Source organism: Syngnathus typhle, linkage group LG12, assembly GCF_033458585.1.
Source record: "Syngnathus typhle isolate RoL2023-S1 ecotype Sweden linkage group LG12, RoL_Styp_1.0, whole genome shotgun sequence".
Classification (NCBI taxonomy): Eukaryota; Metazoa; Chordata; class Actinopteri; order Syngnathiformes; family Syngnathidae; genus Syngnathus; species Syngnathus typhle.
In genome coordinates, this window is record NC_083749.1 from 1,674,619 (window position 1) to 1,689,863 (window position 15,245).

General features: G+C 60.3%; 2 protein-coding genes across 4 annotated transcripts; both read left to right on the top strand.

The window, feature by feature from the left end:
- The first annotated feature begins 321 nt into the window (after positions 1-321).
- apc (APC regulator of WNT signaling pathway) lies at positions 322-10,461 on the top strand. 2 transcript variants are annotated; one of them, XM_061293765.1, is made up of 16 exons: positions 322-562; positions 2,278-2,436; positions 2,542-2,629; positions 2,838-2,979; positions 3,045-3,153; positions 3,289-3,402; positions 3,479-3,541; positions 3,649-3,702; positions 3,777-3,863; positions 3,932-4,109; positions 4,226-4,426; positions 4,509-4,604; positions 4,776-4,915; positions 5,006-5,200; positions 5,285-5,499; positions 5,565-10,461. In XM_061293765.1, the coding sequence occupies exons 2-16, from the start codon at positions 2,299-2,301 to the stop codon at positions 10,213-10,215; spliced, it is 6,471 nt and encodes a 2,156-aa protein (XP_061149749.1). In that variant the 5' UTR covers positions 322-562; positions 2,278-2,298; the 3' UTR covers positions 10,216-10,461. The 2 variants fall into 2 exon arrangements, with proteins under 2 accessions (XP_061149749.1, XP_061149750.1); XM_061293766.1 differs by lacking the exon at positions 322-562 and adding an exon at positions 1,502-1,651.
- A 301-nt stretch (positions 10,462-10,762) lies between these two features.
- Positions 10,763-14,033, top strand: wu:fi75a02 (uncharacterized). Of its 2 annotated transcripts, none has more exons than XM_061293769.1 (11): positions 10,763-11,137; positions 11,431-11,514; positions 11,834-12,061; positions 12,212-12,515; positions 12,595-12,816; positions 12,907-12,930; positions 13,001-13,127; positions 13,318-13,406; positions 13,475-13,546; positions 13,607-13,737; positions 13,802-14,033. In XM_061293769.1, the coding sequence occupies exons 2-11, from the start codon at positions 11,433-11,435 to the stop codon at positions 13,957-13,959; spliced, it is 1,437 nt and encodes a 478-aa protein (XP_061149753.1). In that variant the 5' UTR covers positions 10,763-11,137; positions 11,431-11,432; the 3' UTR covers positions 13,960-14,033. The 2 variants fall into 2 exon arrangements, with proteins under 2 accessions (XP_061149753.1, XP_061149754.1); XM_061293770.1 differs by having other exon boundaries at positions 12,628-12,816.
- The last annotated feature ends 1,212 nt before the right edge of the window (positions 14,034-15,245 follow it).

A 15,245-nucleotide genomic window follows, 5' to 3' on the forward strand; every position in this document is an offset into this window, starting at 1 on the left:
GGGCGGGCGGGCTGGCGACCAACGGCCGACGCCTCCTATGTTCTTTCTTTGAGCAGCGTGACATCGATCCATACCGAGTCAATACACAGACACAATGTTTAAGTTTCATTTAGGTTTTTAGGTTTCTACTTGGCCTGCAGGTAACTTCAAGCCACTGTAAGTAGACGCAGACACTTATAAACATGTACTAAAAACGTTTGCTCGAAGAACCCATGAGAAATTAGAAATAATTGTAGCGGGTCGATAGCAGCTGTTCGGAATCCTTGCGACTATCGATTTGATCGAGGATCGATTAGCGCAGTCTTAGCGTGCGAGTGCCAGAACGAGCGAGCGAGCGAGCGAGCGAGCGAGCTCAGAAACAAGATGGCGGCCCGAGTAGCCGAGTCGAAAAGTGAAAAGTTGGGTGAAAAGTTGGACTAGCGCAGCGTTTGAATGCCGGCGTGGCATGTGGCCGCCGCCGCTCCGGGCGCCTTCCGTTCACACGTTAACCTCTCGTCGCTAAACTTGACGTCAACGTGCCTTGCGCTAACCGCACTTTGATGCTTTTTCGGGAGCACACAAGGTAAGAACAAACAGCATGCTCTTAGCTTAGCTTGCCTTGGCTTAGTTTTGCTTGGCTTAGCTTCGCCGATCTTAACGTCGTTTAGCATCAGCATAGTAGCGCGCACCAAATGCACTGTGTCATACTTGTGTAGGGATGCGCACGCTGAAGACGCGTTTCGACGGCGTGATGCGCTTCTTGTCGCTCGCAGCGCAGCTAGCAGCTAGTAGCCCGTCTGCTAATGCGTCTGGCGCTCCTCCTCTTGTTTACTGCTCCACAATACGGTGGAGCGGCTCTCTCTCGCTCTCATCCTAGTGCTAGCACGGCTCAAGGTTTCTCATTGTCAAGTTTTTACTGGCGCAGGTTTTGCCGAGGAAAGTGTGGAGGGAGGATGGTGTGGTCGTGACGTAAGCGATTGTATTGCTTAGGATTTGCTTCGTGTCAGCTTATGTATGTGCGGAAGTCCCAGTTTGGTTGTATAGCTGTTGACAATCAAGGCATTCTCTTCTTTTCCATTCGATCTAGTAGGGGGAGCGGTAGTGAGCTGTCAACGACCAACTGTTTGCGTTGGGCCACCAAGCAACACGGCCGCAAGCCCACAACATGCAGTCATGGATGCTTGTGTCCACAATTTGTACTCGGAAGGTAGCGATGGGCTTGCTCCATCAGACAGAGCTCACTGGCTGGATTGTTTTTGCAGCACAGTCTGCAAACCTGCACCTTTTTGTGATTGACTACAAAGTTGTTTGCAGTATCAGCCCTGTTTTGTTTGTGGGAGGCAAATGGTTCTTGGTGTAATCGCCACACTTGTTCCAAAGCAAATTATAGCCGGCATCAGACCAATAGCGGGGCTCGCCGTCATCCCTTTTCACCATCTTTGACTTGTCACTCGCTAAGCATGGCGGGAGAGCGCGCGATGGGGTGGGGGGCATCCATCTCACTTCCTCCCTCCCTCCCTCCCTTGCTGGCTGGCTGGCTCGCTCCCTCCCAAGCCTCTCTCTCCCTCCCTCCCTCCTCCGGGCGAGCGCGGCTCCCGATTGGCTGACGCCGGGTCCGGCTGACGCTTGTGTCAGACGCGGCGGAGGAGCCGATGGAGGCGACAGCGATGGGGTGAGCTGCCATTTTCTCTCTTTATTCGCCTTCTCGTGCCCGACATCTGCTTCGGGTTGCGCTTTGTTCCAAGTCGAGCTTTGCCGGCAGGATGTGAGAGGAGGGGGCTTGGGGGAGGGCGACGGCAGATATCAAGGGGGGGGGTTGTCAGCCTCCCGTCATTGTCTCCGCTCTGTCGGTGTTGTGCGAGCCTCACTAAGCCAGCACAGGGGGGGGGGGGGGGGGGGGGAGAGAGAAAATGGCTGACCGCCAATGACAACCAGGAGGAGACGGAGGACGCGAGTTGCCTCATTTGATGCAGTCGTCGTCCCAAGCGATCTAAAATGGATGCTTGTGATTCGGATGTGAAGACTACTGCCACCTTGTCGGTCGGGCGCTCTGAAACGCCGGCAGCCATAGTTCACGTCGTCGCTCCTCTTTGCGGCCCCGTCGTTCCTTGCGCTCTTTGCTGCGCGCCTATGCTCAAGTGGACAAATATCGGATGCAGGTGCCGCCCTGACGACCTCGGTGTCACGTGCACGCTCCCAGAGAACGTGCGCCCGTCATCGCCATTGCGTGCTGGCAGAATTGCCTCTCGGCCGAGCGCTCTTTGACGTCTTTTTCTTGATGATGTCATCGCGGGTTAGGTCAGAGGCCAGCGGGACAAGATGTCGGCAGGGGCGTCGTACGACCAGCTGCTGAGGCAGGTGGAGGTGCTGAAGATGGAGAACTCCAACCTACGACAGGAGCTGCAGGACAACTCCAACCACCTCACCAAACTGGAGACTGAGGCGTCCAACATGAAGGTGCGTGTCGCCGCCGGGCGGGGCCGGGCCCGCCTCCACCAGGGTGTTCCTAGCCATCACCCTTCCAACTGGGCTCTGACGCCAAATGGTCTTTCTGTGAACCAGGAAGCGCTGAAGCAGCTTCAGGGCAGCGTGGAAGACGACTCGGAGGAGGCGCCGGGATCCCAGCTGGAGCTCGTGGTCAGGCTGAAAGGTGAATGGTGCGCGGGCGGGCGGGCACGCAGGCGGGCAGGCAGGCAGGCACGCAAAGCACCCTTGAAAGTGGCCCGTTTTCTCTCTCGACAATCTGCGGCCGGAGCAAGAGAAGGGTCGCGGCGCCGTCAAGCCACGTGGCCAAAGAGGCTGCTTGTGGCAGCAGACGCACGCGGTTAGCAAATGTCCTCGCCTTTGTGTTTGCCCAGATATGAGCTTGGACCCCGGCGGCTTCAAAGCCAGGCCGAGGCCTCCGGCGCCGTCCGGCGTGGCGGTGGCGCGGAGAGGGCCGTCGGCGTCCAGAGACGGTGGCTACCACGAGCGCTGCCTGGAGGAGCTGGAGAAGGAGAGGTGGGCAGCGGTCGCCCAGCGCTTTAGCAATTCTCTCTGATTGGCTGCGGCTGCTTGCCCTGCAGAGCTCTCCTATTGGCCGAGCTGGAGAAAGAGGAGAAGGAGAAAGGATGGTACTACGCTCAACTTCTCAATCTGACCGAGAGGATTGACAGTTTGCCTCTCAGTGAAAATGTAAGCGCCCCCTTTCAAATTGGATTGAGGCGGCTGGCAGCCGGCCCGCCAGGCTCGCCAGGCTCGCCAGGCTCGCCCGACTGCCCCCGAAAAGCCACCGGCCCATCTTCACGACGTACGTTGCTATGTTTCCAGTTCACGCTGCAGACGGACATGAGTCGTCGTCAGCTGGAGTTTGAGGCTCGCCAGATCCACGCCGCCATGGAAGAGCAGCTGGGGTCCCGTCAGGAAATGGAGAAGCGAGCCGAGGTGCGTCGCTCGCCTCCTCTTGTGTGCCTTGTTTGGCCGGCCCTCAACCTGTGCCCGCCCCTGCGCGCGCTTGCAGGCTCGCGCTGCTCGCATCCACCAGATCGAAAAGGACATCGGCAAGCTAGGCGCTCGACCGCAGGTGCTCAGCTTGTGTCTTGTCTCGAAGGTGGCTCCGAAGTTGCTCATCTGCAGTTGATCTGCTGCCACCGCCGCTGTGTGTGTGTGTGTTTGTGTGCGCGTGTGCAGGTGGAAGACACCCGCGGTTCCAACGAAGGCGGCGGCGCTCTGGCGGTCTCCCAGGTCAGTTAAAAAGAGGCTGTCTTGCAAAGGGTACGTTCCCAGCTAGCGTTGACGTGTTGGCCCTCGGTCCGCAGACCGCCGCTTCTCGATCGGAGCGTGAGCCGGCCAACGAGACGGCCTACTCTGTGCCCCGGCGAATCACCAGCCACCTGGGAACAAAGGTGAGCCAGCTCCTGGACCGCCCGCCTGCCCGCCCACCGCCAAGGCTGACAACGCCTGTCCCCCGCAGGTGGAGATGGTGTACAGCCTTCTGTCCATGCTGGGAACGCACGACAAGGACGACATGTCCCGCACGCTGCTGGCCATGTCCAGCTCGCAGGACTCCTGCATCGCCATGCGACAGTCGGGCTGCCTGCCGCTGCTCATCCAACTGCTGCACGGCAATGACAAGGACTCGCTGTTGCTAGGTAGCGGAGGCCACAAGTTGCTCAGCCGGGAGGCTCTGGCAGCCGCTGGCAGCTGCCGCCTGAGCCGCCGCCTGAGCCCCCGCCTGAGCCGCCGGCCCTCTCCTTTTGTTGCCTAGGTAACTCGCGCGGCAGCAAGGAGGCCCGCGCCCGTGCCTCGGCCGCGCTGCACAACATTGTGCACAGTCAGCCGGATGACAAGCGGGGCCGGCGGGAGATCCGCGTGCTCCACCTGCTGGAGCAGGTGCGCCATTACTGCGAGGCCTGCTGGAGCTGGCAGGAGAACCACGAGAGGGGCGCGGAGCAGGAGGACAACCCCGGTGAGTGAGTGAGCGAGCAGCTGGCCGCCGCCGCCGCCGCCATGGCCCCGTCTCATCTGCCGTTCCTCATCGTGCGCGGCAGTGCCCTCTCCCGTCGACCATCAGATCTGTCCCGCTGTCTGCGTCCTCATGAAACTCTCTTTCGACGAGGAGCATCGGCACGCCATGAACGAGCTTGGTGAGCGAGCAAAAGATGACTGTGATTGGGGAGGGTGGAAGGTCTCAAGGTGGGCAAGGCGGGTCGCAATTAGCCAAGGACTGAAAAGTTGAAACAAGTGCTAGCTGCGGTGTCATGAGAAATCCCACAGCACAGCACAGCGCTAGCTAACGTGTGTGCGGTGACGCTCAGGTGGCCTGCAGGCGGTGGCCGAGCTGCTGCAGGTGGACTGCGAGATGTTGGACCTGAGCAGAGACCACTACAGCGTCACGCTGCGCCGCTACGCCGGAATGTCGCTCACCAACCTCACCTTTGGAGACGTGGCCAACAAGGTCAGGCAGCCGCGCTGCGCCGCGCCCGTAGCTCGGCCCGCCGCTGGCGTCTTGAGTCATCTCGAGTCCCTCGCCCTTTGTGCCCTCCAGGCCACGCTGTGCTCCATGAAGGGCTGCATGCGCGCCATGGTCAAGCAGCTCAAGTCTGAGAGTGAAGACCTGCAGCAGGTGATGGCCAGCGTGCTGAGGAACTTATCGTGGCGAGCGGACGTCAACAGCAAGCAGACGCTGCGGGAGGTGGGCAGTGTGCGGGCGCTGGTGGGGTGCGCCCTGGACGTCCAGAAGGTGAGTCATGGTGCCGGCCACCAGCCGCTGAGCGTGCGTGCGTCCGTCCAACCGAATCAACCAACCACCCACCCGCCCGGGCAGGAGTCCACGCTCAAGTCGGTCCTGAGCGCGCTCTGGAACCTGTCGGCGCACTGCACGGAGAACAAGGGCGACATCTGCTCGGTGGACGGCGCGCTGGCCTTCCTGGTGGGGACGTTGACGCACCGCAGTCACACCAACACCTTGGCCATCATCGAGAGCGGAGGCGGCATCCTGAGGAACGTCTCCAGCCTCATCGCCACCAACGAGGCCTACAGGTGAGTTGGCTCGGCCCGCCGCCGGCTGACCCTATTTATCGATGGATGGATGTATCTGCTCGCAGACGCATCCTGCGGGAGCACGGCTGCTTGCCCACGTTGCTGCAGCACCTCAAATCGCACAGCCTGACCATCGTCTCCAACGCCTGCGGAACCCTGTGGAACCTTTCGGCGCGCGACGCCAAGGATCAGGAGGCCCTGTGGGAGCTGGGTGCCGTGGGAATGCTGCGCAACCTCATCCATTCCCGCCACAAGATGATCGCCATGGGCAGCGCCGCCGCCCTGCGAAACCTGATGGCCAACCGCCCGGCTCGTTACAAGGACGCCAGTGTGCTTTCGCCGGGCGCCGGGGCGCCTTCGCTGCACGCCCGCAAGCAGAAGGCGCTCTTCAAGGAGCTGGACGCTCAGCAGCTCTCTGAGACCTTTGACAACATCGACAACCTCAGCCCCAAGGCGGCGCACGGGAAGGCGCACGGGAAGGCGCGGGACTGCGGCGGCGGTGCCGGCGGAGGAGCCAACGCCACCCGCTCCTACGCCAACACGCCGGTTCTGTCCAGTCCAAAAAATGCCGACGTCTCCAAGGCCAGCGCGGACGAGTCGGCGGCGTACGCGCGGCCCGTCTTCGCCGCCAGCGTGCGAGCGTCCAGCGACAGCATCAACAGCGTAACCAGCGCCGACGGCTACGGCAACCGCGGCAAAACCAAACCGTCCTCGGAACCGCTCTACTCCTCGGACGACAGCGGCGGCGCCGGCAGGTGCTGCGTCTACAGGAAGTACCCGGCCGACCTGGCTCACAAGATTCGCAGCGTCAACCATATGGCGGACGACGACGGTGCCGAGGTGGACACGCCCATCAACTACAGCCTCAAGTACTCGGACGAGCAGCTCAATTCCGGAAGGCAGAGTCCCAGCCACCGTGGCAGGACCGAGGCGGAGCGGCGTGACGAGCAGGCCGACGCCACGAGGATCAGGAGCGACGGCGCCAACGCTCGGGTGCCGCCGGCGCAGCCCGCCCGCTACGTCGTCCCGCCGGCCTCCCGCTATGGCAGCGGCGACCCCGCCGCGCCCGAGCAGCCCATCGACTACAGCCTGAAATACGGCGGCGGCGGCGACGTTTCCCGCAAGCCTCCCTTCCAGGTTGTAGACGCCCCGGCCCCCGAAAGCGCCCCCTCTGCACCGTGCCCCCCGCCTCACCTGCAGCCCAAGGGTCATCAAGAGTCGACGCAGACCTACTGCGTTGAGGACACGCCCATTTGCTTCTCTGGCGGAAGCTCGCTGTCGTCGTTGTCGCCCGAGGAAGAGGAGGAGGACGCCGACACGGCGAGGAAGAGGCGAGCGGCCGGGGACGAGCAGCGACAGCGCAAAGAAGTGGAGAGCCAGACGGCCGTTGTCCCCGCTCCGGCGGCGAGAGGACGGCGCGCCCACCACCCCCACCATCACCACCACCATGCCCATCAGCATCAGCCGGCCTTGGGCGCCCGCACCCCAAAGAGTCCGCCGGAACAGCAGTACGCTCAGGAAACGCCGCTCATGTTCAGTCGCTGCACGTCGGTCAGCTCGCTGGACAGCTTCTCCACTTCTTCCATCGCCAGCTCCGTGCGCTCCAGCGAGCCGTGCAGCGGCATGCCCAGCGGCGTGGTCAGCCCCAGCGACCTGCCCGACAGTCCCGGCCAAACCATGCCCCCCAGCCGCGCCAAGACGCCGCCACCGCCGCAGACGGTGCCGCCGCCGCCTTCCGCCATGACTGCAGGAGAGCAGAAGGCCGCCAAGAAGGAGGCGGAGGAGAGCGCCGCCGATGTCCTGCTGCACTTTGCCACCGAGAGCACGCCGCACGGCTTCTCCTACGCTTCCAGTCTGAGCGCGCTCAGTATGGACGAGCCCTTCATCACAGCCGACGCCAAGCGGGACGGCGGCCGGGACCAAAGCCAAAACGGCGGCCGGGTCCCGGGCAAGGAGGAAGCGGCATCTCAGCGGGTGCTCCAAGAGTCCGACGACGATGATGACGGCGACGACGACGACACTCAAATCCTGGAGGCGTGCATCATCATGGCAATGCCCAAGTCGTCACGGAAACCAAAGAAGCAGCAACAGCCAGGCAAAGGCACCCAGCTCCCGGTCTACAAGCTCCTCCCCTCACAGAAGAAGGAGCCGCCGAGCGAGGAGGTTCCCCGTGTCTACTGTGTGGAGGGAACGCCGCTCAACTTTTCCACCGCCACGTCGCTCAGCGACCTCACCATCGACTCGCCGCCCAACGAGCAGGCCAATCCCGCCGCTGCGCCCCCCTCCTCTTCCTCCTCGCAAGCACACCGCGCCGGACTTCCAGAGGGCGACAACGGCGACGACATTCTCGCCGAGTGCATCAGCGCCGCCATGCCCAAAGCCAAACCCCGCAAGCCCGTTCGAGCATCCTCCAGCGGCGGCGAGCCGGCCCCGCCCCTTTTCATTCCCCAGCAGCACAAGAACCCCACGGGACGTCCCTCGTCGGCCGCCGCGCCGCTAAAGCCGACCTCCCCGGTCAAGCCCACCCAGCGGGCGGCTAAGGTCAAGCCGGGCTTCGCTTTCGACTCGCCGCATCGCTACACCCCCATTGAGGGCACGCCCTGCTGCTTCTCCCGCAACGACTCGCTGAGCTCGCTCGATTTTGACGACGACGAGAAGGACGAAGAGCGGAAGCGGGACGAGGACGGCAAGCGGGACGAGGTCCGCAAACGGCGCGAGCGGGACAAAAAGACGGCGGCGGCGGCGGCGGCCTTCCCTCCGAGTAAAGCCGGCGGCGCCAACCCGCCCGCCTCGGATGAAAAGCAGAAGTTTGCCATGGAGGACACGCCCGTCTGCTTCTCCAGGAACTCTTCTCTCAGTTCGCTGAGCGACATCGACCAGGAGAACAACAACAATGAATTTGCGGCCCCCCGGCTGCCGCCGCCGCAGCGGCTGAATGAGCAGCAGGGCGGCAGCCCAGAGCCCGCGCAGGTGCCCGTTAAAGCGCCGCCGCGCCTGTGCGCCTACACGCCCAAAGCCTTCCACGTGGAGGATACGCCCGTCTGCTTCTCCAGGAACTCCTCGCTCAGCTCGCTCAGCATTGATTCTGAAGACGACCTCCTGCAGGAGTGCATCAGCTCGGCCATGCCCAAGAAGAAGAAGAAGAGTGCCGCCGCCAGTGCCCCTGCCACGCCGCTTCCTGCGGCCAAAGCGCAGGAACATATGCTGGCTGACGAGGAGCCCTTGGATGTACCGCAGAGCCCCGCCTCCCCGGACTCCGAGTCCTTCGACTGGAAAGCCATTCAAGAAGGTGCCAACTCTGTCGTCAGCAGCCTCAACGCCGCCGCCTCATCGCCGTCCCGCCAAGGCTCATCCGACTCCGATTCTGTGCTCTCCCTCAAATCGGTGGGTTCGCCGTTCCGCCTGCCGGTCGGGCCCGCCAGCAGCGCCCCCGACCGGCAGGCCGAGTCCAAGCCGGGCGCCAGGGTGGTCAAACCGTCTGCCGAGGACAAAAAGAAGGGCCAAGAAGACCAGCCGAAGGCGGCGGTGAGGGGTGGCAAGAAGGTTTATCGGAGCCCCATCACCGGCAAGCCCAGGGCCGAGATGGCGGGTCGGGGGAGGAGCAAACCCAGAGCGCCCGCCAAGGCGCCAGGGAGCGGCGACTCGTCTCGCGATTCCACGCCGTCGCGTTCCTCTCATAGAGGAGGGAGACCCTCGCAGCTGCCGCGCACAGCGTCGCCTGCCGCCGCCACCGCCAAACCTGGCGCCGCGGCCAGTCAGGTCGGCCGCAACAATGTCTCAAAAAAGGAGAAGGCGGAAGTGGAGAAACCAGCCCTCGTCCGCCAGTCCACGTTCATCAAGGAGGTGCCCAGTCCCACGCTCAAGAGGAAGCTGGAAGAGTCCGCCGCCACGTCTCGCAGACAGGATGCCGTCCGCTCGCAATCGGAGAGTCCGTCGCGTCCCCAGGACAGCGCGGCCGAGTCGTCATCGCACTTGGGTCGTACGGGAACCTGGAAGCGGCAGAGCAAACATTCGAGCTCGTTGCCTCGCGTGGGCACCTGGAAGCGAACCGGAAGTTCCTCTTCGGTCCTCTCTGCCTCGTCCGAGTCGAGCGAGAAGGCCCGAAGCGAGGAGGAGCCTGGTGTCCGAGCCACAGGAACGTGGCAGCGGGCCAAGAGCACCGGCGCGGGGGAAACCTCGGACTCCGCCGGCCAGGCCGCCGACTCGGAGGAAGTGTGGGTACGCCTGGAAGATTGTCCCGTCAACAACCCGCGCTCGGCGTCCTCGTGCTCGGCGCGCTCTCCCAACGCCCCGCCTGTCATTCCAGGCCTTGTCCCTTCCAAAATCCCCTCCTCCTCCTCCTCCTTGTCCACCTCCTCCACCAACCTGAACTTACGGCGCAGCTGCGACAGCTTGGACGACAAGCCGGCGGCGGCGCCGGAGCGCCTTCAGCAGCGCCTTCAGCAGCAGCAGCAGCAGCAGCGCAGTGGCGCCGTGGCCGCCAGGGTCAGCCCCTTTAACTACACGCCCAGTCCCAGGAAGAGCAACCCTGACTCGGCTGCCTCCACATCACCCTCTGCTGCCACATCCAGCGCACCTGCACCTGCCAGGCCCTCGCTTATCCCTACCCCCGTCACCAAAAAGCGGGAGCCCAAGGGTGGCGAAGGAGGCTGTGCTGGCGGAGGCGGCGGCGGCGGCGGCGGCGAACACGGCTCCTATATTGTCACGTCGGTATGAAAGGCCCCTCCGTTTCAGAAAGCTCAATCAGGCTGTCATCTTTTTCTACCACTTAGGATGTGTAGCGCTTAGCTCGTCTTCCCGCATGCCCACCCAACCCCAAAAGAAGACGCCGTTCCCTTGAGACGATTCCGTTCGTGTGGACGCTGTGGATGTTTTCACTGACAAACACTGTAACGCCTAACTTATTAATTTAAATGTTTTTGGCGACGTAACGCAAGAATAAAAGTCGACGTTTTAGCTCAACACTTGTCGTGCATCCTGGGACTGCCAAGTCCCCATCATTATAGATTTGTTACATTATAAAATACTCGTGTTTTTGTCCCAACGCTATGAAACGTTAGCGCAACACTTTCACGTCAAGATATAAATGGATTCAGTGTTGCAGCCGACGGTATTAAAATGAAACCATGTCGCAGTTAAAGAAGAGAGCAAGTATCTGGAACAGTAGGTGGCGGTAATGCCCTGTTAGATTGCCAACCGCCGGACAATTCAAAAAGAAGAAGAAGAAGAAGCTAAGCAGCGCAACCTCAAGGTAATCCCTCCCCCTCCCGTCCCCCTTGCGCATGCGTACACCCGAGAGAGCAAACCTACTGGAAACGACTTCCGAGACGAAACACCCACGGGTTCTAAATGCACTTGTGGTGAAATTTGCTCATTTATTTACAGAACTATTACACTTACTCAACCCGTGGTCACTGTACTATTGTTTGTGGCAGAATTCATGTTGGTTTAATCTTTTATTTCGAAATACATTCGGAAGTGGTCGCTGTCTCGGAAAAGCGCAACGCCGCTTCGCTGGACTCATCCATTTTCCTGGGAAAAAAATCCTTTTCCATTTGACTCTTTGCTCCCCCTGACCGTCTTCAAATGACATTCGAGACAATTCGGGGAGTTTGCTGAGCTGCCAGGATCGAAAAAGGTACATTTTGTCAAATGCAAATGAGTGAGAGACAGCCGCAGGTTCTCGCGCGACGCCTTGTGGCTTTCTGTGCTACAAACGTGCGCGCACGCGCGTTCACCCGCTCCTGCGTTGTTTATAATGCGTAATTAAGGAACAAAAACGCTTTGAGCACATGCTTCTGAACTATGTTAGTTTCAGTGCTACTCGGATTGAGTTTAGCGGGGCCCAGGTCTCGCGAGAAGTCTACGCCATGTTTGGCGTCAAATATGACGTCACCGGTTTAACCACCCCCACCTCTCTATTGCATGCAGTCATGCTGGCCCTTCCCCCGCCGGAAGTGACGCCACCTGCACCCCCATCAGCTGACAACAATGTCTACGGAGCCCCGCAAGCGAGTAAGTGTGTGAGCCAAAATGAGAACGTTTTCAGTCATCGTGGCAGAAACAGTCACACACACACTTGAACAGTCTCAAAACAGCTTTTGCCTGTAGAAATACGTACACGTTGTTCTGATTGATTAGACAAGAGTACGTGAACTGAACACACTCGTGCACTGATTGCATCCATTTGTAGAAGATTTCTGCCCAACAGTCTTAGAGAACGTGCACATGCGGGACGGGACCCGTGACTGAGTGCAAAAAGCACTCGTGCGGGTGTTGCCTGTAGACCAATTGACCAACGTAGATTGAATGAAAATTGCGTGGGCTCTTGCAGTCGCTCCTCAGGGTCGTCAGCGGCGGCAACCCGGCCCTCGGCCCAGCTGTCCTTGCGCGGCGCTCTTGCCCCGCCTCCTGGCCACCCACAGGATGGAAGTGCGGCGTCTCCTGCGAGGGGCGCTGGCGTCGTTGGCCCGGCGAGTGGACGCTTTGGAGCGAACGGCTGGCGGCGGCAGGAGGAAGAGCCCCGAGAGACGCGCCGTGCCGCGAGCTGACTGTCGCAGAGGTAATGCTTCCAGAGGCCCCCTCGAAGCAATCGAGCGGGTCAGGACGGTGCCATAGCGGCGCCCGCCGGTGTACGTACACGGGTCGCCCGCCGCATTACCGTGGTTGTGTTGGGAATCCATGCTTTTCTTCTTCTTCTCCTTGTCTTTAGGGCCGGCACCATTCCCCAGGCCGCCGTCCTCTTCCGTCGCCCCGGAGAGCTCGCCGCCGCTTTGTCCCAGGGACGGCGAGAGCCGAGTGGAGGGGAGGGGCGTCAAGAGGAGGAGGAACCACAGAGGAGGAGAGGGGGACCGGCGACTCGGGAGGTTCGTAGGCCGGTTGGCCGTCCGCCCGGCGGGAGACGGGGCTCCTGACCGGGCCACCCTCACGCTCCTCAACTTGGAGCCCGGAAGTCCGGAGCAAGGTGGCCAATCGCTCAAGGGTGTCAGCCTGGTTTTGGGCCGCAACGGTTACAGGTGGGAATGGGAGCTGGGCACACTTTTGGACCCATTTGGCTGAAATGAAAGGCTGAAAGCGACGCTTGGGTCCTCGCAGCTTCTGTCCTTTTGACTTGCTGCGATCCACCAGCGGCCGATGGACGGCCTGCCGCCGCTCTTCCGGCTCGACGCCGCCGCCCCCTCTGTTGCCCTGCTCGGCCGCCTCCCTGCTACGTCTGTCTGCGACGGCCCTGGCGACGCTCGGGGGCGGGACCCACTGGAATCTCTGGCGGCCCCTGAGCGACTGGACGGCCCCACCCAGTCTCGCCGTCGATCACTGGTTGGTTGGTCGGTCGGTCGATCGATCGGTTGATTGATTGTTTGTGTTCGCCGCCTTCACGGGCGCTTTCCTTTTTTTTTTTTTTGGCAGTTACATCCAAGAAGCTGACCTCAGGTCGGTACAAATATCTTTTGGTGTTCATTTGCAACCTTTGGTCTCATCACGCCATGGGACGTGACCGCAGGGCGCCAGAAGCAGACAGAAGAGCCGATTCCCGGAAGCGCCTCCTCGCCCCGCCTCTTCCTCCTTGCGCCGAGGCGGTCGCGTCGCCTCCGCTCCCGGTCGCCCAGTCGGCAAGTGGGTGCAAGCAGGTGTGGCAGTGCGCATCTGTCCGGCCCATAATGTCCAGCTGGCCAACTTCTCCTCACACTTTGGGATTTTTGCTAGTGTTTTGTCCATTTCATTTTGTTGGTGTTGTCCTACCACCAATGGCAACAGTCACTTTGGCGACTGTTTGAAAGCAAAAGAGCAGCGCAGCTTGACGTCTACGTCTCTCGTCAGAAAGCCGGACGCGTCTCGCGGATCCGGATCAGCCGAGCGGCGCCGCGAGAGATCCCGCTCACGCCCATGGGCCTGCCCAAGGTCAAAAGGTGAGCGAGAAGGTCGCCGCCGCCGGGGACGACGCAGGCCTCACGCTGGCCTTTTGTCTGCCTTTAAGGTTGAATAAGAAGGAGTTCAGCGTGGAGGAGATTTACACCAACAAGAATTACAAATGTCCCGCCAACAACAGGTAGGTAAAGCGGCGAGGGAGGGCCGCCATTCCCCCGCTGCCACCTTCTCTGCTCTGCAGGACTCTGGAGACCATCTTTGAGGAGCCTCGGGAGAAGGACGGAGCCTTGCTCCTCATTGGCCAGCAGAGGCGGCGCAGGCTTCTCCTCTTCCCGGACTTCACTCAACCCAGAAAGAGGAAACGAGCGCAAGGTAGCGCAATCTGCCGCGACCGGCCGCAACCTGCCGCAACCTGCCGTATCAATTTTGTTTGCAGGTGTTGGACTTCCCGTCGCGGTGCCCAGAAAACGCGTCGTTCGGCGTCAGTACCGCGCGGGGCGCAGCGTCGACGACCAGTCGGACCTGGACGTGATGCTGGTGCAGAGACTGAGCGCGCTGGAAGACTTCCTGACTGCTCAGGGTTTGGACGTGTGAGCGCACTTCCTGTGTAAAAGTTGTTCAAGTGAAACGTGTATATTTCTGGAATGAATAAAGTTTGCTCAAGTGGTCTCAGACTCGCTAACTTGCTTCTCTCAGGAATCTCCATCAGATTGAAGAAAAGATGGGGACCCGCGCAGACCAAGAAATGGATTGGTTGCCGGTCGATGTCAAGTTCAGAGCACATTGTGACAAAGAATGGTGTGGTCGACCGCTGATATTTGTGGAGGGGGGTGGCGATTTAAAGGGGGGGGGGGGGCAACACTGAATACTGGTTTCCCAAATCAACGGGGACGGGGGGGGAAATGCGGTGTGACGAATTAGTTGGCATTGTTCTTCATTTGAACACCAGGGGGTGGTGTTGCGCCAAATAGCACCCAAATAAGGGTCGTGGAAGAAATCGCGCAAGCCAATAGAAACGCAGACTGTCGTGAGGACACTAGCCCTAAAACTCTTCTGTTTTGAAATCAATCCATTTTTATCCCTCCCGGAGTCCCCAGATGACCGGAGGCGCATTTCCTCTCCATGACTGCGCGCGTGAGTTTCTGATTGCCGCCAGCGACGCGTTTAAAATAGTCCAAAAGGTTCTTCTCTTGTCTTTCGACTGCATTCTGATGCTAGTCGAACAAACCAGGAGCCGAAACTCCGAACAACGTCGCGTACTTTGAGCACTTTTGCATGTTGCAAAAAAAAAAAAAAAACGGAACATTGGCTCACGTGAAGTGAGATAACGTGGCGTGAGCGTCCACGAGATAAGCGCGAGATCTGCGCGCGGGTGATGTTAATGTCTCCAATGAGCAAGAAATGAACACCGCTGTGCTTCTCCTAAGACCGCATGGTGAGTGAGTGAGTGAGTGAGTGAGTGAGTGAGTGAGTGAGTGAGTGAGTGAGTGAGTGAGTGAGTGAGTGAGTGAGTGAGTGAGTGAGTGAGTGAGTGAGTGAGGCAGTGAGGCAGTGAGGTGAGTGAGTGAGTGAGTGAGTGAGTGAGTGAGTGAGTGAGTGAGTGAGTGAGTGAGTGAGTGAGTGAGTGAGTGAGTGAGTGAGTGAGTGAGTGAGTGAGTGAGTGAGTGAGTGAGGGCGGCCCTGTTCAGGGCATTTCTCTAGAAATGTTGCGAAAGTCATCTTTTAGGAAACGGCGACTTCAAGGAAGAGTTTTGCACAATTCCGTCTATTCTTTTCAAATATTGCGGCAAATGATTGCCACGGCCCAATGGAAGCCATATCTGAAAGAAATGCCAATCATTCCGATTGCCTGGCTGGCAGTTGTGCTTGCATTGGAGAAC